The sequence below is a fragment of the Liolophura sinensis genome, chromosome 11 (assembly GCF_032854445.1).
Source record: "Liolophura sinensis isolate JHLJ2023 chromosome 11, CUHK_Ljap_v2, whole genome shotgun sequence".
Classification (NCBI taxonomy): domain Eukaryota; kingdom Metazoa; phylum Mollusca; class Polyplacophora; order Chitonida; family Chitonidae; genus Liolophura; species Liolophura sinensis.
Window position 1 is genome coordinate 1,365,641 of NC_088305.1, and position 26,577 is coordinate 1,392,217.

Sequence of the window (26,577 nt, forward strand, 5' to 3'; positions counted from 1 at the left end):
ATTCATCTCCTAATTATACTGTCATTTACTGATTCATCTCCTATTATGCTGTGTGGTTTACTGATTCATCTCTAATTATACTGTGTGGTTTACTGATTCATCTTCTAATTATACTGTCATTTACTGATTAATTTCGAGCTATACTGTCATTTACTGAATCACCTCCTACTTATACTGTGATTTAGTGATTGATCTCGTAATTTTACTGTGTGATTTACTGATTTGTCTCCTGATTGCATGTACACTGACATTTACTGATGCCTATAATAGTTTGTGGTTAATGGATTTGTTTGCCTGATGTTGTCATCTACTGGTTCATCACCTAATTTTATTAATGTATTTATGTAATTTGCATGATTGACGTTCAGCCTTTCAGCCTGGATCAGGACATAACTAGCAAATTATTCAGCCAGTACCCACTTTAATTATTAGAGAATTCCAGTCTTTGTAATATGTCAGCTCAGTTAGTCCTGACTGGAGTGGATATTGTTAAGAACATGGAATTTAATTCGTGATCATGATAAGACAGTCAGTTTAGCCCTGTACCAAACAGTTGGCCCTTGTCAAAATAATACTTGCATCGTTGCAAGACCTTCTTCTTGCCTGCAGTTTAATTGTTAAACAGGGCTGATATTCTGCAGTTCAGAGTTTGTACTTGCACAAAGCGATTGTAGGTAAGTTGATCGTAACTTAGGCTATGATTGCTCTGTGCATGAGGCCCCAGTAATAGACTTCTCTATCATAATGTGTAATACATAATAGTTACAGAGTAATTACTATAATTACACAATTACAGATAATGATCATAGTTGTGTCTCAGTCGTGTGTATAATATTTAGAAGTACATGTATATACCCTATTTCGTCTAATTTTTGAAACACCTGGTCTGCTCATTTTATCCAGTATATATATAATTGTAGCAGTAATATTGAGTTTCTTTTTTCCTCAAATGGTTAGACCATCTAATGAACACCATACTCACATCTTTACTTTTCCTTTAAAAAGGCTGATAAAGAAATGTAATATTCTGCTTTAAATACTACTAATATCTGTCCTAAAATGAGAAGGATTAGGGTAACTCCATTCCTTTATGTTCAGTTAAACACATTAATATTGTGAATTGTGTCAATTATAGGGCGATTCAGAAAATATGTGAACATAGTAGATTTCTGTCATATTCTCCTAACCACTTCACAATTAGGCCTACTTGTACCTCTCACCATTGTAATGCTGGCGACTGCATGACTGGGTAATAAACCAGGCTTATTCAAGTCATTTATGTTTTTGTTTCAGTCACAAAGTGTGTGTGCAAAGTGTTTTTGTTTTGTTTTTTATGCTGTTCACAAGAATTTAACGTAAAAGGTGAACTGCACAGATTTTCCATCTGATTAAAACACATGGTGAAGATCATGGTACATTTTTATATGCATATACGTGTAATTAATTAGTATAGCTTATGTATGACAAGAATTGAACCGCATCACAATTTAGCAATTTACTTAATTCCCCGCTTGAACTTTTTATGTTTAACTCAAAAATATTTCACTTATATGATGGTGGTCAGCATTATGGTGGGAGGAAACCAGGCAGAAACCCAGGACCATCCAAAGGTTGTTGGCAGACTAACACTAAAAAGCTGACGTTTGTAGTTTGCTTAAAGCACCATGGCTAGTTCTCCACACACCTGAAACTTCAAAATCACCATTTACAGCTGTTTATTTGTCAGGCAGTTTGTCATGTACCTGAAAATTTATGGTAATTTTCTGTGGGATCCATCTGGAGGGCTGAATGATTGATTGATTGATGTTCAACAGCGTAATCGAAAACTTTTCACTTTATGAATGTATTACGGCTGTTATGGATGCAGACCAGAAACAAGAGTTCATGGAGTAACCATGCAGTGCCCTTCAAAACAAGAGTTCATGGAGTAACCATGCAGTGCCCTTCAAAACAAGAGTTCATAGAATAACCATGCAGTGCCCTTCAAAACAAGAGTTCATAGAATAACCATGCAGTGCCCTTCAAAACAAGAGTTCACAGAGTAACCATGCAGTGCCGTTTAAAACGAGATTAATAGAGTAATCATGCAGTGCACTTAAAAAGGTACCTCAACAACCTCCTGACTTTAGGCCTCAGTCAATACTTGTAGGTCACGCTACTTTCAAACAGACCACCTATTGGTCAAGGTAGGTCCTGATATCTATAGTCCCAGCAAGTCACCACTTTATGTGTAAGAGTCTCACTGAAAAAAAGTGTATACTTTTTAACGCTTCCCTGACAAAATTCCTTGACCAAATGTTGCAACCATTCCAGGGTCAGATGGATTAATTTATTCACTGAATACACGAACCGCAAAAGCTCAGCACTGCTGTGATTTACATATGCATACAGTGATTCACATATCCATGTAGTGATTTACATACATGCAGTGATTTACATATCCATGCAGTGATTTACACATCCAGGCAGTGATTTACATATCCATACAGTGATTTACATATCCATATAGTAATTTACATACATGCAGTAATTTACATATCCATGCAATGATTTACATATCCAGGCAGTGATTTAAATATCCAGGCAGTGATTTACATATCCAGGCAGTGATTTACATATCCATATAGTGATTTACATACATGCAGTGATTTACATATCCATGCAATGGTTTACATATCCAGGCAGTGATTTACATATCCATATAGTGATTTACATATCCATGCAGTGATTTACATATCCATGCAGTGATTTACATATCCAGGCAGTGATTTACATATCCATGCCGTGATTTACATTTGCTTGCAGTGATTTATATTTGCAGTGGTTTACATGGGTGTGACATATCCATGAAAGGTGTAATCATGCTTCAGGGAGAGTTTTGCCTGTCACCATGAAGACAGACTCAAAATTGTGAGACCTAGAATCAAATCCAGGTCGGGGCATACCAAAGACTTCAAAAAGGATACAGCTTTCACCATATAGTAAATGATTTCAAATTTTGTCCCCAAAAAGTGCATTTTTAAAGGCCAATACATTTTAATAAATACTTTTGATGTGAGCCTACTGATCACCATCTTACTTTAAAACAAAACACATTTTTAAGATCAGATGTGAAACACAGTAATGGGGTGAAATTTTAAGTATTTTTCCATATTGTAAGAATGAACCAATAGACCACGACGTTAATTTCATCTTGATTTATTATATTTTTCATAGAAATGTGGCATACCAGATATTCTTCCAAAGAATTTTCTTAAGTTTTTCAGCAACATAGTACAAGCTGTCCTTAAATGTGACTGGTCATGTGACTACCTCTTTGGAAATAGCTTTAATAGCTAATCACAAGATTTGTTCAAGTAATCCAGCTCTGGGATTCCAAAAGGCAAGTCCTGAATTAAACACAAATGTGTTGTATCAACAATCTTAAAATCATCATCACAGAAATACCACAAGCATCTGTGTACACTCGGGCAACTACATAACCAATAGTACACTTGTAGCAGACAACCAGCTCACTTAAAGCAGGCCAATAGCTTGCCACTGGCGCATCACTTGTAGCAATTCACTAGCACACCACACATGCCACAAGTGTGGCCACAAGCACACTTGTACCATCTGGGATGCAGAGTTACGTGCATGTATGGATAGGGAGGCCTAAACTCATTTGGAATTAATATTCCATAATAATTCTACAGGCAAACTAGCAGCAAGCTAGTGGCTTATTAACCAAGCTAGTGGTTTACCACAGGGAAGCTGGTGGCTCCCCTGTGGCAAACTACAAGCAAGCTTGTGACTCACCATAGTCAAGCTAGTCCCTCAAAACAGGCAGGCTGGTGGCACACCGCTGGCAAACTACAGGCAAGCCAGTGCCTCACCACAGGCTAGCTTGTGGCTCACCATAGTCAAGCTAGTCCCTCAAAACAGGCAGGCTGGTGGCACACCTCTGGCAAACCACGGGCAAGCTTGTGGCTCACCATAGTCAAGCTAGTCCCTCAAAACAGGCAGACTGGTGGCACACTGCTGGCAAACCACAGGTAATCCAGTGCCTCACCATAGTCAAGCTAGTCCCTCAAAACAGGCAGGCTGGTGGCTCACCGCTGGCAAACCACAGGTAAGCCAGTGCCTCACCACAGGCAAGCTTGTGGCTCACCATAGTCAAGCTAGTCCCTCAAAACAGGCAGGCTGGTGGCACACTGCTGGCAAACCACAGGTGATCCAGTGCCTCATCACAGGCAAGCTTGTGGCCTGCAATATTTGTAGAACATTTGTAGCCTGCTTATACAGTATTCAAATTAAGGAAGCTACACAATTACCATGTGAAAATATTAAAATCACATCCGTAAATCACTTTTCTTCTTACACCATTTAGATATACTTTTAACATACGCGCAATAATGTGTCTGTTGAGTTTTACATTGTACAGTACAGACTGGGCATGAAAACAAATGTGACAATGTCGGATGCTTTTCTTTGGCAAGGACAGTGAACCTATAACGAAACTTGTACAAAAATAGAGCTACATAATCACACCGTATCCACATTTGTTTAAAATAGTCTCCATAAGTACATAAGAATACATATCACTTCACTAAAATACAAGCAATGCGCTTCAAACAACATTTCTAAAATCTACTTTTATTTAGTTTAAATATGTGCCACTTGGACTGAACTGGAATGCTTGGGTACCAACCTTGACCCTATATCTCATAATTTACATGTATATAAATTATTACAGAAATTAACACACCTTATGTGTTAGCCCTTAAATACTAATAAACTTAAAAAAATAAAGATATTATAAGTAATGGAAGATTAAAAGTTTTCTGATTTGATCAAAAGAAAAAAACCTTCTCGTGACCGGATACCAGACAAATCTTGTGACAAAGTCAAGTTTAAACAAACATCATTTGAACCTCGGAATTAGTGATGCACAAACTATTAGGTACAACAGTTCCGCTTATCATTGGTGTAGGAACAATTCAAAACAAGAAATTCATCCACTAGTTTTTTCATAACAAATCATGGGTTCAAAACACCTCAAATTTTCTTGATCATCGAAAACAGGCATGTTGATGAATTTAATTTCATGCAAGTTTATTTATTTCTTCTCGCTGTTTAAGCAATACTATGCTTATTGAGTTTTCTACAATGGCTGACAGATTCATGGGTGGGGAATTAAATCTCAGGTGTAAACAACTGTCCTTGACAAACTTTCCCAGGTGTATAATAAATTATCCACACATAAACTTGCATACTGTACTGATGGGATTCAATACTCAGTAACGGCCAAGATATGCACATAGCTCTCAGTAATGGCCCATGGCCAAGATATGCATATAGCTCTCAGTAACGGCCCATGGCCAAAAGAGATCCATATAGCTCTCAGTAATGGCCCATGGCCAAGATAGCGCATAGCGCCACTTGGGTATTGTCTAAGGAAGAATAACACACAGGTTTAACTCTAAGGGCAATATCACTGAGCAATGAACTATATCACAGAGTTATCTTCTCTTTAATGGACAACACCAGATGGCGCTATGCCTCCCTTGATCAGGTAGCATAACTGAATAACCTAATGGCTCAATAACCATAATTATTCTGGATGACGGCCCAGAAGCTGAAGATCACACGATCGCTCTAGTGTAGGCGAAAAGACAATGGTCAGCCCATTATGAAGCATGGGGAAAAGGGTCCATGTTTACCACTAGTGCAGTGACTAGGAACTATCGTCCTGATTTTTATACCCAGTTGGAAAATTTGAAAAAAATTAATCAAATTCTATGGACAGTGTGTAATGGTTTTTCATCTGATACATACTTTATTTCAGTGTTTTCTATGCCCTTAATGGTCTTTCACCTGATACACAATTCATTTTAGTGTTTTCTATGCCCTTAATGATCTTTCATCCGATACATACTTCATTTTAGTGTTTTCTATGCCCTCAATGGCCTTTCATCCGATACATACTTCATTTTAGTGTTTTCTATGTCCTTAATGGTCTTTCACCTGATACATAATTCATTTTTGTGTTTTCTATACCCTTAATGATCTTTCATCTGATACATACTTCATTTTAGTGTTTTCTACGCCCTTAATGGTCTTTTCACCTGATACATAATTCATTTTAGTGTATTCTATGCCCTTAATGATCTTTCATCCGATACATACTTCATTTTAGTGTTTTCTTTGCTATTCACACTGCCTCCATCTGCAGAAATCGGTAAAGTTCAGTAAATTGATAAAAGTTGATAGTTTTGTGTCTTTCAGTATGACATTGACTATTTCTCTAAAAAACTTAAGTCAAAAACAACGCAAGTATAGTATTATGTCGCTTAAGAAAAACACATTTGCTTGCTAAGCCACCCCCCCCCCACCCCTCCAAAAAATCAATAAGTTTTTTGAAACTGCGCCTTGTTCTGTTAAATTCTTAATTTAAGAGTTCTACAAACATTTCACACTCACACCAGAGACGAGCTTCAGACAGACAAGTAGCTCACTTCTAGACAATTTGTTAGAGAAACTTGTAAGCTTGGCCGGTAACCTGTACCTGTAGAACATTGCCACATGTAAGACGACACCCGTCTTTCCTGATTTACTCGCATTCTAGTTTATCAGTCATGAAAGAAAATGTTTTTTAAAAACACTTAAAGAGCTACTTCAGTGTCCAGGCCTGTGGGTCTTTAAAGCAGGGTAAAATGATAAAAATCGAGATGGTATAAACTGTTTTAATATATTTTCAAAAAAATTATATGTGTTAAAACCACTATTCGTAGTTTCAGAGACTTCAATTTTACCTGGTGTGATGTCATGCAGGAACACTTGGCGTCATCCATCACACAAATGACGCCATACTTTCAAACATGCATGCTATCATTCCAGCGTAACTGCCTTACTTCACTTCATATCTGTCTCATTTATCATCACATCAGGAATATTATCACGTCACAAGATGAAAATTTTACAGAAACTGGTGAAGATTTTGAGGACGCATTTCTAGGGTTAAACAGAGTTACTCACCTGACATCTCTTTGAACTATGGAGTTAGCTCTGCCCTACAGATTATCCTTCAAATCATTTTTATATTTCCGCAGTGGTTTTTCTTGGGAATTAAGTAGCGTTTTAAAATTTTCAGCACTTTCATCGAAAATTTAAGTTCAAACAATGGCAGCTTATTTAAAGGACAAGACCTCTAAAACTTGAAGAAGGCATCACTTAAATTATGCGTAAACATACTTCTGTTCATTTTTTTCGATATTTGTGAAAAGGGTTAGAGGTCTTCAAACATTTGAATTTTAGGGTGGGCTTTATGGACAATACTATCAGAGGTTAGGAACTCTGATGTCAGAGGAAGATTATCCCGCTCTAATCATGACACTCAATGTTGTCATAACTCTTTTTACCCATGAGTAAAAGATTACTGAAATAATGTTCCCGAAAACTGCTTCCTTCTGGTGAACATCTGGAAATTAGGTGATGTGACGCCAGAGTTCCTAGATACCGTCAGTATGGCTCATAAAGCCCACCATAGTATTCAAATATTTGAATGCCTGTCAACACTCAAAAAAGTCTAAACAAATAAATGAAAGTATTTTTACGTATAGTTTTCAGTTGTCTGTACGATTAACCTTACTTCTTATTTTAGCTTATTTAAAAAAATAATTAATACAATACATCTGAATGTAACAATGAAAAGTCCTAGACTAATATTCCAAAATAAAGTCTTTTTCCAAGACTTTTAAAACATTTCAAACAAAATTCAAGTACTTTAGTGTGCCCGTGGAAAGCCTGTATCTACTAAAACATACATGTTCCATCGTTCAACAATTTACACTGCAATATCAACAAGACCCAGGGATGGTTTCATGAAGCTGACTTCGTGTTGTCACCCTTGGCTAAGTGCACTTAATATTTCTACGCCATATGTTGTCATGATACTTAGGGCTTACTTAGTTAAGTGAGCTTCATGAAACCTGCCCCAGGGCCATATAACCAGGAATGTACATAGTCAAGTGATCGTTAACTGGATGACTGACTATACCTTGACCTATATTCGTTCTCTAAATCTGACAATTTTTTATAAGTTTCCTTTGCTGAGGCTCTTGTAAGGTCCATCTGAAATTCAGGAAAAAAACTTTATCAATTACAGATGTTTCAAATATATGAAAATAGTATTTGTCATATGACAAATCTATTAGGCCCTTCACCATCATGACTGAAGGGGTTGACCGTACTGGACATAAGGGGATTTACCTGTAAAGGGTCACATGCAGTTAGCTTTCATACCTTTAATGGACGTCCAAATTAGAACCAAAGGCCAAAAAAAAAATCATGTGCATATTTTGATTAATTTGATGTTAAAAATATGTGAGTTAGTATTATTACTTACTCAATCAATATCCATATTATTTGTTTGCATATTTAGCCTATTAGTAGACATTAAAATTTTCTAAATTTTATGCCAAAGATGAGGCCCAGGGAGGGCGGGAGCTTACCTGAATTCCTCAAACATTCTGCATGTGAAAGAACGACCTTTGGTGCAATTTATGCACCTTTGTAATTTGATTTTAAAAAAAAAAACTACATTTGTTATGTTTTTTTTTGTTTTCTTTTTTCACAGTAGCCCCTTGACTGCCAGTAAATTCTTCATTTATAAGTGGAGAAAGCCATATTTATTTGATGCACAGCCCAGAGGAAACAATCAAACAATGAAGGCCTTCAATCCATGACCAAACAAAGTTACATGGCTGTTTTAAATACCCTCAGTGTTCTGACTGTTCCACAATCAGACTCTCCATGTACAATGTATCTATAGCACTGTTACCATAGTTACCTTAACAGCTTCCACGTATCTGTTCCCCAGTATTGACACTCTACTGTGATATTTCATTAATGGATCTAAACTTTCAGGTTCCTGTAGAGACAACCAGAGCTGAAATGGAAAAAAAAAGAAAAAAAAAAAGAACAAATGTGTTATTATTACAGAGGTTGTCTACAGTTTATGTGCCCTTTATTCAAATTTTGTAAGCTTGCTTTCACCGCCAGCAGACAAGTGAATAAAATAGTTCAAAATTTCTAGCAGTAATTTAAAAATATTACTACAGCGACTTTCTCACAGACATGACAGACTGAAAAGATCATTTTATGTTGGAAAGTCTAAATTACACATGTGCACTGTAATAAAATTGAAAACATTGCAAATTTAAAAAACTTAATTTACTTGAACAGATGAACCTCTTAATGCTGTTTCGACAATACTGCAGTCACATCAAAGGAAACTTTGCTCAACCACAAAAGTGTAAACACTGAGGAACCTGGAATCTCACTGGTTGAAGACTAGCCTAGGGGACTTTGGGCAGTCCAAACAGCGCGTGCACCGCTCTCTACATTAGCTTCACAGCACTGCCACCATTAGCAAAATCTGTACATGCCAAGGTCCCTGGGGTCACAGTGTGACCCAGGAAGAGATATCCGAAAATACAAAAACTCTGTCTAACTCTGTGACAACATTTGTTTCCAATAATATTTTATACACATACATTCTCTAATCCAACATGAATCTATCCAACACCTGAACATTTTTTCTGCTGAATGCTGATTATATTGTCCTGCACGAGGAGCCTAAGCCTAAAGAAGCCCACGTGCATCTCCACAGGTCAAGCCAGTTTACCCACGGCAATGATGAAAAGCGAGCAGAGAGCAGCATTTGTGCTGTAAGGAGTATGTTTTTCCTGAAGATTTATTTGTTTTTGTTTTTTTTTAAATGTTCCATGATAATAACCGTGTATTTGAAACTCACCAGAGCCTCGCTGCCGTTGTAGGGAGACTGTGTCATGCTGCCCGTGAACAGCCGTAACTGTATGACAAAGACAGAATCTAAGTAAAACTACCTCTACGTTCTCTCCTGTGTGATACATAATCTGATTGGTTCAGTAAAAGTACATCTGCAAATAACAGGGACATACCTACATACCTACAGTCAATTTGGTTCTGAAAACGGTTGGGCTCCAAAACTAAACAAGCTGTATTAAAACTAAACAAAAATTAAACAAAAATATGATGGTTTACCAATAAACAGTTAAGTTTACGTATAAATTTCTTTAATTCACAGACTCAGAAAGCATCATTCTGAGTTTATTAAATTTATAAAATTTCTTTATGCAAAGTCACAGTCAATGTCACCATTAAAGTTTGGGGTCAGAGCCTTTTAATGTTTTACTAGATATGGCCCTAAAGGGAAGGCTGCCATTAAAACATTCATTCACAAAATAATAGCTGCATAAATTGATTTACCTTTTTTTTGGCAACATGTTTTTGGAGGAAGCTAGATCTCAGTGAAATATTTCATGATAACACTGACTGGACTTCTTCCTATTAAACATACCCCAATTCCTCAACCTTTCCGCACAAACAGCAACTTTCAGAACAATTTATGTACATTTATAATTTTATTTTGGAGACAAAACTACAGTGGTTGGCTTGGCCATTTTCAGGGCTTCACAAAAAGTATAATTTTATAAATCTACTCAGAATAATGCCTTCATAATATTTTTGAATAAACACCTTGCAAACATACCAAAAGGTTGAAGAATTACCATCAATGCAGATATGACTGTTGTAGACAGTATCTGCTTAAGTGAGATGAACACATTTAACCATTATATTACTCACCAGCCACAAGAGAGGTAGGACCAGGTACCAAAACCATGACGGTAAAATTCCATACGTCAGATTGGTCATCACTAAGCCTGGGCACGTCGTGTGCGAATATATATGCTACAAGGAAAAAAGAAACAAAAATAGAAAAAAAAAAAAAAAACACTGGTCAGTATTTTTGTTGCAGTAGATATTTAGACCACAGCCCACTTCAACAAAATTTTGTTAACCATTTTTTCCTAACTTCGTAATTTGATATTTCTCAACAACCTTCTATTTTATGCATATTTCCTGCCAGTGGTCAGAATTATTTGAAAATAATGTCATCAGTGAATATAGTAAGAAGACGGCCTAGACTAGCTTAGCTCGCCCAATTTGGGCTTTTGACAGCTATCAACAGCAACGTCACCACTTAACTTCCAAACTCACCACTTGGGCCTTAAAAAAGCTGTACTTTGAAGCTATTTATACACGCCAAGAAGAAAGCTGAGAACCTTTCCTGTGCTTTTATACGTTAATCATATCCTAAACCCAACATTAACAAACAAGACCTAAATTTTCCAAGTATCCTTTGAAGTAAAAGAAAGCTGAAATAGGAAGCAAAGTTCATCATACAGACAACTGAAAACTATAAGCAAAAATATTTTTTTTTAAGAAGTGTTGAAAGACATTCAAATATTGAAATACTATGGTTGGCATTATGAGCCATACTGTATCCAGGAACTCTGGCGTTACATCACCCTTTTTTCCTAATGTTAGAGGAGTGAATGTTTTACTCATCAGAAAAAAGTAGTTATTCCAACATTCAATGTCGTGATTAGAGTTGGATTCAATTCCTGCTTTGTCAGAGTTCCTAACCTCTGATTGTATGGTCAATAAAACCTACGAACTCAAATATATGAGCGCCTTTAACTCTTAAATGAAAGCATGTTTATGCATAGTTTGCTGTGGTTTATTTAGTGATGCGATATTTAGATGTCTTTCCCTTTAAGCGTTTTACAAAACACTATTTTCTGAATAAAATGTGTACACAGAGCAAAAAAGGAGATAGTCCCAAGCCAGAATCCACCAGTGTCATGTCCTTCCCATAATTTCTGTGCTCCTGTCACTTACTTTATGGTTGAGTCTATCATTGATGGCCACACGGACAAGGTCTGAGGCGTATTTGGAAGAACTGTAGGGCTCTGACCTGTCAAGGGAAACATCAAATGACAGTTAAATACATGTAAGTCAGTGAATCTTCTTAAAGTCAGACTATGATTTAATGTAGGTATACAAGCCGAAGTTTTCCCTGTCCTGGCCAGATGATGACTTCGCACCGGCCTGCAGGATCACCCAGCAATGTCTTGGTATTGACATGTGCTGTTGGTGCCTGACTCAGCCGCCTGCCGGATCACCCAGCAATCTCTTGGTACTGACATGTGCTGTTGGTGTCTGACTCAGGTACTTTTGGCTCCCGGATCATGAAGCGATCTTAGACTTAAGTAAAAATTTCAATCAACTTACCCAGAATTTATGTGAAGCAATATTTTGCCCTTGTTACGCAAGAAATAACAAATTTAAAGTGATATGAAATTTTGACTTGAGTCTAAGATTGCCTCGTGATCCTAGAGCCAGACCCATTTCTGTGCGACCAAAAAACAAACAAAACAGGTGACACAGGTGAGTCTTAAGACTCCTGTGTTCGATTCTGGGTTAATGAAGCTTCAATCAAAAAAATGATCTTAAACATAGAGCAATAACTGACCCTAGACTCAATTGTCTTAATGTTCTACACTATATTCCCACTTTACTCCAGACATCATCACTTAAGCATACAAAGTCACTCTTATGATTAAAATCTCTTTGAGCATCGAGTTAGATTCAAGATTTAATTCAATTCTCTTCAGCTCACCCATGTTGATGTTGAATATCATTTGCATCAAATGACCCCTTTTTGGCGTTGCTGGACGACGTCCAGATGATTTGTGTGGACTGCTGCTCACTGTTTCCTCCCATGATTCCCTCAAGCTCTTTTATCTGATACACAAACATGTAAATGTGAAACAAACAACCATTATCCTAAAAATAACCGACAAATTATGAACTTCATTTTTTCCATTTTTAGACTTTGTTTCCACGGAATTATTGTATTTCACCTTAAATTTTGTATATAAAAATGCACTTCAGAAGCACTTAGAGATGACAGAGGCTTCAAAATGACACTTTGATGCCAACACTGAAGTTTTTTTTGGCCCTGTAACATGCCTAAGGTGTAGGAATCACTCAGAGCCAAGCAAAATGCGTTGCATGAAAAATGCTAAACTTTAGGTAAAATACAGTACTTGCTTAAAGAACAAATCTGACGAAGAACTTTTTTGTGTCAAACCAGTAATCATTAGTCTGACTAAGACCCTTCTTGTGTCAAACCAGCCCCATCACTACCTGACACCTTGTGTCCTCTCACCAAGAACATAACACTTAAAACTCTTGCATATTTAGTTAAACTAAAGTTTTCAATACAACTCTTACCTGTTCAGTTAAAGTTTAGACAATTGTCTTACTTTCATTAGATCAGGTGTACAAGATGACTATAACAGTATTCGATCTCGTGTAGAAGATCACTATAAGAGTATTCGACAAGGTGTGCAAGATTACTATAAGAGTATTCCATCTCATATACAAGATCACTATAACAGCATTCACTCTCGAGTACAAGATCATTATAACAGTATTTGATCAGTTGTACAAAATGGCTGTAAGAGTATTCGATTTGGGTACAAGATCACTATAACAATATTCAATCAGGTGCACAAGATCACTATAATTGTGTTCAATCTCGTGTACAAGATCTCTGTAACAGTATTCGATCTCATGTACAAGATCCCTATCAGAGTATTCAATCTCGTGTACAAGATCACTATAACAGTATTCGATATCGTGTACAAGATCCCTATCAGACTATTCAATCTCGTGTACAAGATCACTATAACAGTATTCGATATCGTGTACAAGATCACCTCAACAGTATTTGATATCGTGCACAAGATCACTATAATATTATTCGATATCGTATTCAAGATCACTATAACAGTATTCGATATCGTGTTCAAGATCACTATAACACTATTCGCTATCGTGTTCAAGATCACTATAACACTATTCGATCTCGTGTACAAGATCACTATAACAGTATTCGATATCGTGTTTAAGATCACTATAACAGTATTCGATCTCGTGTACAAGATCACTCCTCTGCGGTCGTACTTCAGAAGGCTTGTTAGCATAGTTGTCACTATTGCTTTTTTTTCTTCACACGCTGTTGCATATTGCTTCATTGTCAGTGTTTTTCCCCAGTTATTTCAGAAGAGTGACAGTGTGTACAGAGAACGAAGAGAAACCCTGCTGAAGGCATGTGAAGGCAATATCAGCGAGTACAGATGGAATAATTTAATCAGCAACAGACTGTGGGTGGATGAGAAACATAGGCTGTTGTATTGTCCCATTGCTAAAGTCGCCTCGTCGTTCTGGAAAAGGGTGTTCCAGGTGTCGTCGGGGACGAAAACTGGACGTTATGACTGGCCATGATAATTCTCAACGGACTCTTGGCCGATATCCCTTCGGCGTTGCTCACTGGACATTAAAAAACTTCACCACGCTTTTATTCGTCCGAGAACCATATTCCAGACTGATGTCATGTTATATCGATAAATTCTTCACTACAAATCCATATTATTGGAACATTGGGAAAGTCATCATCTGAAATTATCGGAAGAACCCAGACAAACTGTCACTTTCCTGTGGGCACAACGTCACGTTTCCTGAATTTATTAAACATGTCATCCGTACTGTGCAGACAAAATCTGGTATTGACACGCACTGGATGCCCATGTTCATGCAATGTTCTCCTTGTGAGGTGGAATATGACCTCATCGGTAAGTTGGAAACAACTTCTCAGGACCTTAACTACATTATGGAGAAGTACATTGGTGATGATATAATTTTTCGTGATATGGAAAGTGAAAGCGAGGTAGACCGTCTTGAGAAGAACGTGTATGGTCTCTACGGTCGGTAAAACTCACATGCGCAGAACTGCATGTCTTTACCAGAAACACTGCTGAGACTTCTACGAAAAGAACAGATGCGCGGACTCCTAAATAAATCTGTTGAATTTCCAGATTGGTTCAGCCATGATAAATCAATTTCCAAGGAAGAAGTGAAAACGTTTATGTCATTTGATGCAACACTTTACAAACCAGACTTTGACATATTTGGTTACGATCCGCATCCCGCTGAGCTGTTTGGGGAAAATATGAGAAAACGGAAAATGAGGAAAGTCTACTTTCCTTGAGTTGACAATTATTGGGACAGCTGACCATGAGTATTTAGACTGTACACACTGTTTCTTTCGGAAAAGCATTAGTCAAGAAGATATTGAAGTGGTCAGATACATCTGTTAAAATATACAGGAGAAATTGCGTTGAGCATGCAAGTTTGTGAAGATGTTATCTATAAGGGTAGCGGAGCAAGAACATACTCGACTAGGTTTTGTAATGGAAGGGAAAAGGTAATGACACTTAATTAGTTCAAAAAAATATTTGGATGGTAAATGGCTATCATACTTGAAGTCACCTAAGATGATACATTTTTTGTTTGCGGGTATATTACGAACAGCTGTGCTTAGTTTCCATATAGAAGACACACGTGTTTGCATGGAGGGCGATAAATACTTCCAACAACATATACATCTGACGGAGCAGCAGTCTCCACAAATAAAGATATCATATCCACAGTCTTCATCGAAAAAAGATAGATCATTGCGTATTTTGCAACACTCAAAAGAGCTATTAACATGGAGTGCAACACCACCTCTCCTCCGTTTGTCTCGGGAGGCATGGAGTATAAGCATTCGGTTAACGGTCTGAGCCAGCTTTCCGAAAATCCAAGGACTGAAAACTTAAGATTGAGAGTGTGGATAAGGCGTGTAATTTCGTCAAAATTTTTGGCTAAACTATGGGCATTTAAATGAAGGGTTGAAAATTGGTTTTGATTGTCATAATGGATGGTTTCTAAGTGTTGAGTGAATCGTTTAGGGTTATAGTAGTTGGACAGATGAGAGTCTAAATTACCCCAGTAGGCAACTTCATGTTCGTTGTCATCAATATGTGTTTCAGATGAATCATAGTCATTCAGTTTAATTTGAATGAAGCACATCTGGTCAATAATATGAAGATTATATGTTGGGACGGCAGACGAGGCAATAGATGATGAAGTACGTGTTACATGTATGTAGGGAACATCATGGAATGGCAGGCGGGAGAATGTATTGTGAGGTGGAACAGACATAGAAGACACTGCGTCATTATCCATATTTAGTTGAGTAATATGTGAATGAATCTGTACAATTATTCCACATCAAAAATCCAGGATGAGTGTTAATTTTAAGTGTAACGTACACATAAAGAAGTAATATATTTGAAAAAATATATTAGGGATACAAAGAAAGTGAAAAGTCGATTTGTAAAAGAGCAACAATATTTTAACAAAAACTCAAATTAACCATACGGTTGTGTGGGACTTTGTAAAAGTCACACGACAAGGTAAGTGGATGTAATTAACATGAGGTGTCGACATAGAATGGAAGGCACATAGTACGGGAAGTGTGGGTGGATATAATGATAAGCTGTTGTGAGTTGAAAAGCGTACACGCACTGTGGCTACAACACAGGGTCACAAGAAGTGTCATGACACAATTCATAAAGGGTCATACCGGTTTTCACTGTAGAGAGTCTTTCAGTAAGAATTTGTGGCACGAAAGCAGCGTGCATGCAAACTAGTTTTAGTAAAGTGTGGTGTGCTATATTGAGGGAGCTACCGAGAGGTACCCTGTACCAACAGGTCATGCAACAGACTTTATGGGTACTATTAAAGGGATATATTATACAGTAATAATAGACATTGTAAGTATGCGGCCATCCGCCTCTTAAATTGCAAACCGTTGTGTATAAATAAATTACCTAAATTACCTAATTGTCATCCCAACATTAGCTACACCCCAAACAACCTGACAAAAGGCACTTGTCATCTCAACATGAACTACACCATAATAAACCTGACAAAAGGCACTTCTAATCCCAACAAGAGCTAAGCCCCAATGAAACTGACCAAAGGCACTTGTCATGCCAACATAAGATACAGCCCAACAAACCTGACGGAATTGAATTCTCATCCCAACATGAGCTACATCCCAATAAACCTAATCGAAGCAACTTGTCATCTTAGCATGAGATACAAAACAATATCCATGACAAAAGGCAATTGTCATCCCTACATAAGCTACACCCCAATAAACCTGACAAAAAGCACTATTCATCCCAGCATAAGCTACGCATAATAAACCTGACAGAAAACACCATTCATCCCAACATGAGCTACACGCCAACACATATGACAGCAGGCACTTGTCATCCCAACAAGAGCTACACCCCAAAAAACCTGACCGAAGCCATTTGTCTCCCCAAAATAAGCAACAACCCAACAAACCTGACGCAAGGCACTTGTCATCCCAACATGAGCACCACACCAATAAACTTGAGGGAAGGCACTTGTCATCTCAACATCAGCTACACACCAATAACCTGACAGAAGGCACTTGTCATCCCAACATAAGCTACACCCAATAAACCTGACAAAAGACACATGTTCTCTCAGCATAAAATACACCCAATAAACCTGAAAGAAGGCACTTGTCATCCCAACATGAGCTACAGCCCAATAAACCTGACGGAAGGCACTTGTCATCTCAACATGAGATACACCCCAATAAACCTGGCAAAATGCAATTGTCATCCCAACATGAGCTACACACCAATAAACCTGAGGGAAGGCACTTGTCATCCCAGCATGAGCTACACCCCAATAAATCTGGCAAAATGCAATTGTCATCCCAACATGAGCTACACCCCAATAAACCTGACGGAGGGCACTTGTCATCTCAACATGAGCTACACCCCAATAAACCTGACAAAATACAATTGTCATCCAAACATGAGCTACACACCAATAAACCTGACGGAAGGCACTTGTCATGTCAACATGAGCTACACCCCAATACACCTGACAGCAGGAACTTGTCATCCCAAAATTAGCCACACCCAAATAAACCTGAATAAAAGCACTTGTCATCCCAACAAGAGCTACACCCCAATAAAACTAACGCAAGCCAATTGTCATCCCAATATTAGCTACACCCCAAACAACCTGACAAAAGGCACTTGTCATCTCAACATGAACTACACCATAATAAACCTGACAAAAGGCACTTCTAATCCCAACAAGAGCTAAGCCCCAATAAAACTGACCAAAGGCACTTGTCATGCCAACATTAGCTACAGCCCAACAAACCTGACGGAATTCAATTCTCATCCCAACATGAGCTACATCCCAATAAACCTAATCGAAGCAACTTGTCATCTTAACATGAGCTACAAAACAATATCCATGACAAAAGGCAATTGTCATCCCTACATAAGCTACACCCCAATAAAGCTGACAAAAAGCACTATTCATCCCAGCATAAGCTACGCATAATAAACCTGACAGAAAACACCATTCATCCCAACATGAGCTACACCCCAACACATATGACAGCAGGCACTTGTCATCCCAACAAGAGCTACACCCCAAAAAACCTGACCGAAGCCATTTGTCTCCCCAAAACAAGCAACAACCCAACAAACCTGACGAAAGGCACTTGTCATCCCAACATAAGCACCACACCAATAAACTTGAGGGAAGGCACTTGTCATCTCAGCATCAGCTACACACCAATAACCTGACAGAAGGCACTTGTCATCCCAACATAAGCTACACCCAATAAACCTGACAAAAGGCACATGTTCTCTCAGCATAATATACACCCAATAAACCTGAAAGAAGGCACTTGTCATCCCAACATGAGCTACACCCCAATAAACCTGACGGAAGCCACTTGTCATCAAAACATAAGCTACACCCCAACAATCCTGACAAAAGGCACCTGTCATTCCAGCATGAGTTACACCCCAATAAACCTAACAAAAGGCACTTTTCATCCCAACAAGAGCTACGCCCCAATAAAATTGACAGAAGGCACTTGTCATCCCAACATAAGCTACACCCCAATAAACCTGCATAAAGACACTTGTCATCGCAACATTAGCTTCACCCTCAAAAAAAAAACTGACAGAAAGCATTTCTCATCCCAACATGAACTACACCTTAATAAACCTGGCAAAAGCAATTTATCATCCCAACATCAGCCACACACCAAAAAAAACTGACAAAAGGCACTTGTAATCTCAGCATGAGCTACACATCAACAAACCTGACGACAGGCATTTGTCATCTCAGCACGATCTACACCCCAAAACACCTGACAAAAAAACTTGTCATCCCAACATGAGCTACACCCCAATAAACCTGACAGCAGACACTTGTCATCCCAACATGAGATACACCCCAATAAACGTGATTGAAGGCACTTGTCATCCCCTCATTAGCCACACCCTCAAAAAACTGACAGAAGGCACTTGTCATCCCACAATGAACTGCACCCCAACAAAGCTGACGATAGGCACTTGTCATCCCAACATTAGCTACACCTTCAAATAAACTAACAGAAGGCAATTGTCATCCCAACATTAGCTAAACCCCAATGAACCTGACGGAAGGCACTTGTCCTCCCAACATAAGCTACACCCCAAAAAACCTGGCAGAGTTCACTTGGTATCCCAACATGAGCTACACCCCAATAAACCTGACAAAAGGCACTTGTCATCTCAACACACGCTACAACTTAATCAACCTGACAAAAAGCACTTATCATCCCAACATAAGCTAAAACCCAAAAAACCTGACAGCATGCACTTGTCTTCCCAACATTAGCTACACCCCAACAAACCTGGCAGAAGGCACTTGTCATCCCAACATGAGCTACACCCCAAAAAACCTAACTAAGGGCACTTCTCAACCCAACATCAGCGACACCCAAAAAAACCTGAGAGAATGCACCTCTCATCCCAACATGAGCTACACCCGAAAAAAACTGACCGAACGCACTTGTCATCCCAACATGAGCTACACCCCAAAAAAACTGAAAAAGGCACTCATTATACCAACATGAGAAACCCCCTACATAAAGCTGACGTAAGGCACATGTCTACCCAACATTAGCTACACCCAATAAACCTGACGGAAGCCATTTGTCATCCAAACATGGACTACATCCCAATAAACCTGAAGTAAGGCACTTGTCATCTCGACATAAGCTACATCCCAATAAACCTGACAGCAGGCAATTGTCAACCCAACAAGAGCTACACCCCCAATAAACTTGAATAAATACACTTGTCGTCCCAACATGAGCTACACCCTCAAAAAAACTGACAAAAGGCACTTGTCATCCCAATAAGAGCTACACCCCAGAACACCTGCAAGGAAGCCCTTGTTATCCCAACATGTACTTCACCCTCAAAAAAACTGACGAAAGGCACTTGTAAACCCAACGTGAGCTGCACCCCAATGAACCTGGCAAAAGGCACTTGTCATCCCAACATTAGCTACACCTAAAAAACCCTGACGGAAGCCACTTGTCATGGTAACATTCGCTACACCCCAATAAACCTAAGGGAAAGCACTTGTCATCTCAGCATGAGCTACAACCCAACAAACCTGGCAAAAACCATTTATCATCCCAACATCAGCTACACACCAATAAACCTGACAAAAGGCAATTGTCACCTAAGCATGAGCTACAAACCAATAAACCTGACAGGAGACATTTGTCATCCCAACATGAGCTACACCCAAACAAAACTGACGGCAGGCACTTGTCATCTCAGCATGACCTACACCCCAAAACACCTGACAAAAAACACTTGTCATCCCAACATGAGCTACACCCCAATAAACCTGACAGCAGGCACTTGTCATCCCAACAAGAGCTACACCCCAATAAACCTGACAACAGGCACTTGTCATCCCAGCATAAGCTACACCCTCAAAAAAACTGACAGCAGGCACTTGTCATACCAACATGAGCTACACCCTCAAAAAAACTGACAGAAGGCACTTGTCATCCCAACAAGAGCTACACCCCAATAAACCTGAGAGCAGGCACTTGTCATCCCAGCATAAGCTACACCCTAAATAAATCTGACAGAAAGCACTTCTCATCCCAACATGAGCTACACCCTAACAAACCTGACGGAAGATATTTGTCAACCCTACAAGAGCTACACCCCAGAACAGCTGACAGGGGACCCTTGTTATCCCAACATGAACTACAGCCTCAAAAAAACTGACGTAAGGCACTTGTGAACCCAACGTGAGCTACACCCCAATGAACCGGGCAAAAGGCACTTGTCATCCCAACATTAGCTACACCTAAAAAACCCTGACGGAAGCCACTTGTCATCCCAACATTAACTGCACCCCAATAATCCTAAGGGAAAGCACTTGTCATCTCAGCATGAGCTACAACCCAACAAACCTGGCAAAAACCATTTATCATCCCAACATCAGCTACACACCAATAAACCTGACAAAAGGCACTTGTCACCTCAGCATGAGAGACACACCAATAAACCTGACAGAAGACACTTGTCATCCCAACATGAGCTACACCCCAACAAACCTGACGGCAGGCACTTGTCATCTCAGCACGATCTACGCCAAAAAACACCTGACAAAAAACACTTGTCGTCCCCACATGAGCTACACTTCAACAAACCTGACAGCAGGCACTTGTCAACCTAACATAAGCTACACCCCAGCAAATTTGAGAGCAGGCACTCGTCATCCCCACATAAACTACACCCCAATAAACCAGACGGAAGGCACTTGGCATCCCAACTTAAGCTACACACCACAAAAACCTGACGAAAGGTAGTTGTCATCCCAACATGAGCTACACCCCAATAAACCTGACAAAAGACATTGCTCATCCCATCATGAGGTACACCCTTTTAAACCTGACAAAAGGCACTTGTCATGCCAACACGAGCCACTCCCGAACAAACCTGACGAAATGCACTTGTCATCCCAACATGAGCTACTCCCCAATAAACCTGACGGAAGCCACTTGTCATCCCAACATAAGCCACACCCCAACAAACCTGACAAAGGGCACTTGTCATCCCAACATGAGTTACACCCCAATAAATCTGACAAAAGGCACTATTCATCCCAGCAAGAGCTACGCCCCCCAAAAAATGACGGAAGGCATTTGTCATTTAAACATGAGCTACTGTCCAATACGACTGACGGAAAGAACTTGTGATGCCAACATGAGTTACACCCCAATAAACCTGACCAAAGGCACTTGTCATCCCAACATTAGCTACACCCCAATAAACCTGACAGAAGGCACTTGTCATTCCAACATAAGCTACACCCCAATAAACCTGACAAAAGGCACATGTCATCTCAACATGAGCTACACCCCATTAAACCAGGCAGCAGGCACTTGTCATCCCAACATAAGCTACTCCACAAAAAAATTCACAGCAGACAGTTGTCATCCCAACATGAGGTACACCTTATTTAACCTGTCGAAAGGCACTTGTCATCCCAACATAAGCTAAACCCCAATAAACTTGAGGGAAGCCACTTGTCATCCCAGCATGAGCTACACCCTAATAAAACTAACAGAAGGCATTTGTCATCCCAACATGAGTTACAACCGACGGAAGGCACTTCTCATCCCAACATAAACTACACACCAATAAACCAGAATGAAGGCACTTGTCATCCCGACATGAGCTACACCCCAATAAACATGACGGAAGGCACTTGTCATCCCAACATTAGCTACACCCCAATAAACTTGACGAAATTTTCTTATCATTCCAACATGAGTTACACACCAATAAACCTGACAGAAGGCACTTGTCATCCCAACATGAGCTACACCTCAATAAACCTGACAGAAGGCACTTGTCATCCCAACATGAGCTATACCCCAACAAAAATGACGGTAGGCACTTGTCATCCAAACATGAGCTACACCCCAACAAAAACCTGAGAGCATGCACTTCTCATTCCGAAATATTCTACTCCATAAAAAACCTGACGGAAGGCAATTGTTATCCCAACATGAGCAGCACCCCAATAAACCTGACAGAAGGCACTTGTCGTCCCAACATGAGCTACACCCCAATAAAAATTACAGCAGGCACTTGTCATCCCGAGAAAACATACACCACACTACACTTGACAGATAGCACTTTTCAACCCAACATTGGTTACAGCTCAATCAACCTGACGGAAGGCACTTGTCATCCCAACATGATCCACATACCAATAAACTTGACAGAAGGCACTTCTCATCCCAACAAGAGCTACACCCCTGACAAAAGGCACTTGTCATGCCAACAAGAGCTACTCCCAACAAACCTGACAAAAGGGACTTGTCACCCCAACATAAGCTACACCACAACAAACCTGACAAATAGCACTTGTTATCCCAACATGAGTTACGCCTCTGTAAAAATGACAAAAGGCACTTGTCATCCCAACAAGAGCTACGCCCAAATAAAACTGACAGAAGGCACTTGTCATCCCAACATGAGCTACAGCCCAGAACAACTGATGGAAGGCATTTGTCATTCCAACAAGAGCTACTCCCAATAAATCTGACGGAAGCCACCTGCCATCCCAACATTAGCTACACCCCAATAAACCTGACGAAAGGAACTTGTCATCCCAACATGAGCAAAATACCAATAAACCTGTCAGAAGGCACTTGTCATTAAAGCATGCGCTGTACCCCAATAAACCTGACGGAATTTACTTCTCATTTCAACATGAGCTACACCCCAACAAAGCTGACAGAAGGCACTTGTCATCCTAACATAAGCTACACCCCAGCAAATTTGACAGCAGGCACTTGTCATCCCAACATGAAAAACCCCAATAAACCTGACAGAAGGCACTTGGCATCCCAACAAGAGCTACACACCAATAAACCTGACGGAAGGCACTTGTCATCCCAACAAGAGCTACACCCCAAGAAACCTGACGGAAGACACTTGTCATCCCAACATGAGCTACACCTCAATAAACCTGACGGAAGGCACTTGTCATCCCAACATGAGCTACACCCCAATAAACCCGACGGAATTTACTTGTCATCCCAACATGATTTACACACCAAGTAAACCTGACAGAAGGCACTTGTCACTTCAGCATGCGCTACACCCCAATAAACCTGACAAAAGTCACTTGTCATCCCAACATGAGCTACACCCCAACAAATCTGACGGAAGGCACTTGTCATCCCAACAAGAGCTACACCCTAATAAACCTGACAAAAGGCACTTGTCATCCCAACTTGAGCTACACACCAGTAAACCTGACGGAAGGCACTTGTCATCCCAATATGAGCTACACCCTAATAAACCTGACAGAAGCCACTTGTCATCCCAACATGAGCTACACCCCAATAAACCTGACCAAAGGCACTTGTCATCCCAACAATAACTACACCCCAATAAACATGGCAAAAGGCTCTTTTCATGTCAACATGAGCTACACCCCAATAAACCTGACAGAAGGCACTTGTCATCCCAGCATGAGCTTCTTTACCCTTTACCATTTTTGGGGATGTCTTTTTGAGTTGATTGAGTGAGTGCTTTGGGGTTTTAAAGTCGTACTTCTTATTTTTTGAGTCTTATGACGACAAAGGAATCCTTAGAGAGCATGTAATGTGCCTCCTTGTTGCAGGACAGACTTCCAGCGTTCTTTAATATAGTGCTGCTTCACTGAGACACCTTACAAAGAGCAAGTAAGCCGCCCCACCCGAGCCATTATGCCGAACCAGTCGTTGCACTATCTCTTTCCTGCTGAGCGCCAACCGAGGAAGTTGCAACTACCTCTTTTAAAGTCTACCACTCCCGAAGCGGACGCTCTACGAACTGTGATGTCGGGGCTCGTTGTGATATCTTTTAGAAGATGACAGATGCATAGAGCAGGGTGTAGACAGTTTTTATCTTTCACCGTTTTCGGGGATGTCTTGTAGAAGATGTTGACAGATGCCTGTCTGAAGGGTGTAAGTAGCTTTACCTTTCACCATTAATACGGCAGTCTTTTATAACCCGTAGACAGAAGCAGCAAGGATGTAGACAGATACAGCAAGGATGTAGACAGATACAGTGAGGATATAGACAGATGCAGTGAGAAGGGTGTAGACAGTTTAGCTTTTCACGATTACTGGGGATGTCTTGTAGAAGATGCAGACAGGTGCATAAAGCAGGGTGCAAACAGTTTAACTTTTCACCGTTATCGGGGATGTCTTGTAGAAGGTGTAGACAGATATCGTTACAATAAATATTTTTAACCTGTTCTTTAAACTGAGATTTTTGTTCATTATTTGTTCTAAGAAAGACGATTTTTGTAGGATTTTGAAGTAGGATAGAAAGAAATGTGAAAAGGTTGGAAAAGATTAGCATTGGCTTCATTATCTTAGAGAAAAAATAGACTGTTTTTATGATGCTGATCTTTCGGTTTCTAAAAACTCAGTGTTGAAGTTTTCCAATATTACACAGCTTGCCTTTCCTGGTCTAGTACTTTCAAATAATGTCGTTAACTGAAAATTGAATATTTCAATATTTTCCCAGGTGGACTATGTTTCTAGGTGTTCATTAAAACAATCATGTGTTAAACACAGAGAGCACTAAATTTATAAACCCATCAAGATACAAATCGTCAGAGTTTGGACTGGAAGTGGTATCGTCACCGGCAATATCTGCGTTGAAGACAGGTAACTGGGAAAGACTGGCTGTGGTGTTAACTGCTGCTAATTTATCAGCCATGGATACATACATATGACTTAAATCTTTCACAGATAATCACAAGTTTGATAGTTAGAAAAAGGAAGTGAGTGAGTTCACAGAGTATATGATTGTTGAGCATAACAGTGGTGAACAATGGCGGACAATCAGAAAGACGAACACAATGTAAACATACGTGTGAAGACTATATGAGCTGAATCTCTACGGTTATACAAGGAGAAAAAGGAAGAGATTTTATTCTTTGACAAAATGCATGCATATGTTGATATAATGATCATTTGTATATTTAGTAGCTTATTATAATTATACCTACAGATTGGGTTATTTTAGTGTAAAATTGAAATAACAATGTAAAATGTCAAACTCTCTGCACATGTAAAGGTACTTTACTGGACACTCGGATCCAGCAGATATCGAAAGTTGTACTGATAATTGTCAATTCGTTGTTTAAAATAAGTGCAAAAGAGTGAGGCCAGTCTGCGACTTCCCGGAGTTACACTAGAGTCTGAACTCAGTTTGTCGCTTTAGAGAGTTACAAGTCAAATGGTATCAATTTGTGGCTTTAAAGAGTTACACGTAAAGTGGTGACAGTTTGTAGCTTTAGAAAGTTATAAGTACAATGGTATCAATTTTTGGATTTTTACAGTGAAATTACATAGGTATCAGTTTGTTTGCTGCAGGGATTTGTTTTTCAGTGTAACAAATGGCTGGAGGCAGATCTGTACGGGCACTGCAGCCAGATCCTCGTTTTAGTCTGCGAGCGGTCTGATGGACAACGTTCCTGTCATCAAGTCGTACAAATCGCCCTTTCCTCACTCTTGTGACCCTATGTAGGCTGAGGACTGCCTGAAGTAACATAGGGTGGGCTTTGTCATCAGGTATAGGCAGTTTCGCGAAGAAGGGTCTCCAGATGTCAAATATCGGCACTATCTTGACGGGCACCCCACCTGTGCTTTTTGAAAATACCTAATTCTATGGGTTTTCATTGAGCTCTGCCCTGTTTCCTCCCACCATAATGCTGGCCGTCGTCGTAAAAGTGAAATATTCTTGAGTGCGGCGTAATACACTAATCAGATAAATAAATAAATTGTCGTAGAAGATGCAGAGTCACCGA

At 39.5% G+C, this 26,577-nt stretch overlaps 2 protein-coding genes across 2 annotated transcripts; one reads left to right on the top strand and one right to left on the bottom strand.

The window, feature by feature from the left end:
• Positions 1-8,016: 8,016 nt before the first annotated feature.
• Positions 8,017-13,071, bottom strand: LOC135477740 (3-keto-steroid reductase/17-beta-hydroxysteroid dehydrogenase 7-like). Its single transcript, XM_064757935.1, has 7 exons — positions 13,063-13,071; positions 12,548-12,672; positions 11,767-11,842; positions 10,669-10,773; positions 9,797-9,853; positions 8,831-8,929; positions 8,017-8,112 (listed from the first exon to the last, which is right to left on the bottom strand). Exons 1-7 carry the CDS (start codon positions 13,069-13,071, stop codon positions 8,017-8,019), a joined length of 567 nt encoding a protein of 188 aa, XP_064614005.1.
• Positions 13,072-13,384: 313 nt separating this feature from the next.
• On the top strand, positions 13,385-15,194 carry LOC135477741 (carbohydrate sulfotransferase 11-like). The gene is made up of 3 exons (XM_064757936.1): positions 13,385-13,390; positions 13,999-14,203; positions 14,394-15,194. The coding sequence occupies exons 1-3, from the start codon at positions 13,385-13,387 to the stop codon at positions 14,705-14,707; spliced, it is 525 nt and encodes a 174-aa protein (XP_064614006.1). The 3' UTR covers positions 14,708-15,194.
• Positions 15,195-26,577: the final 11,383 nt, after the last annotated feature.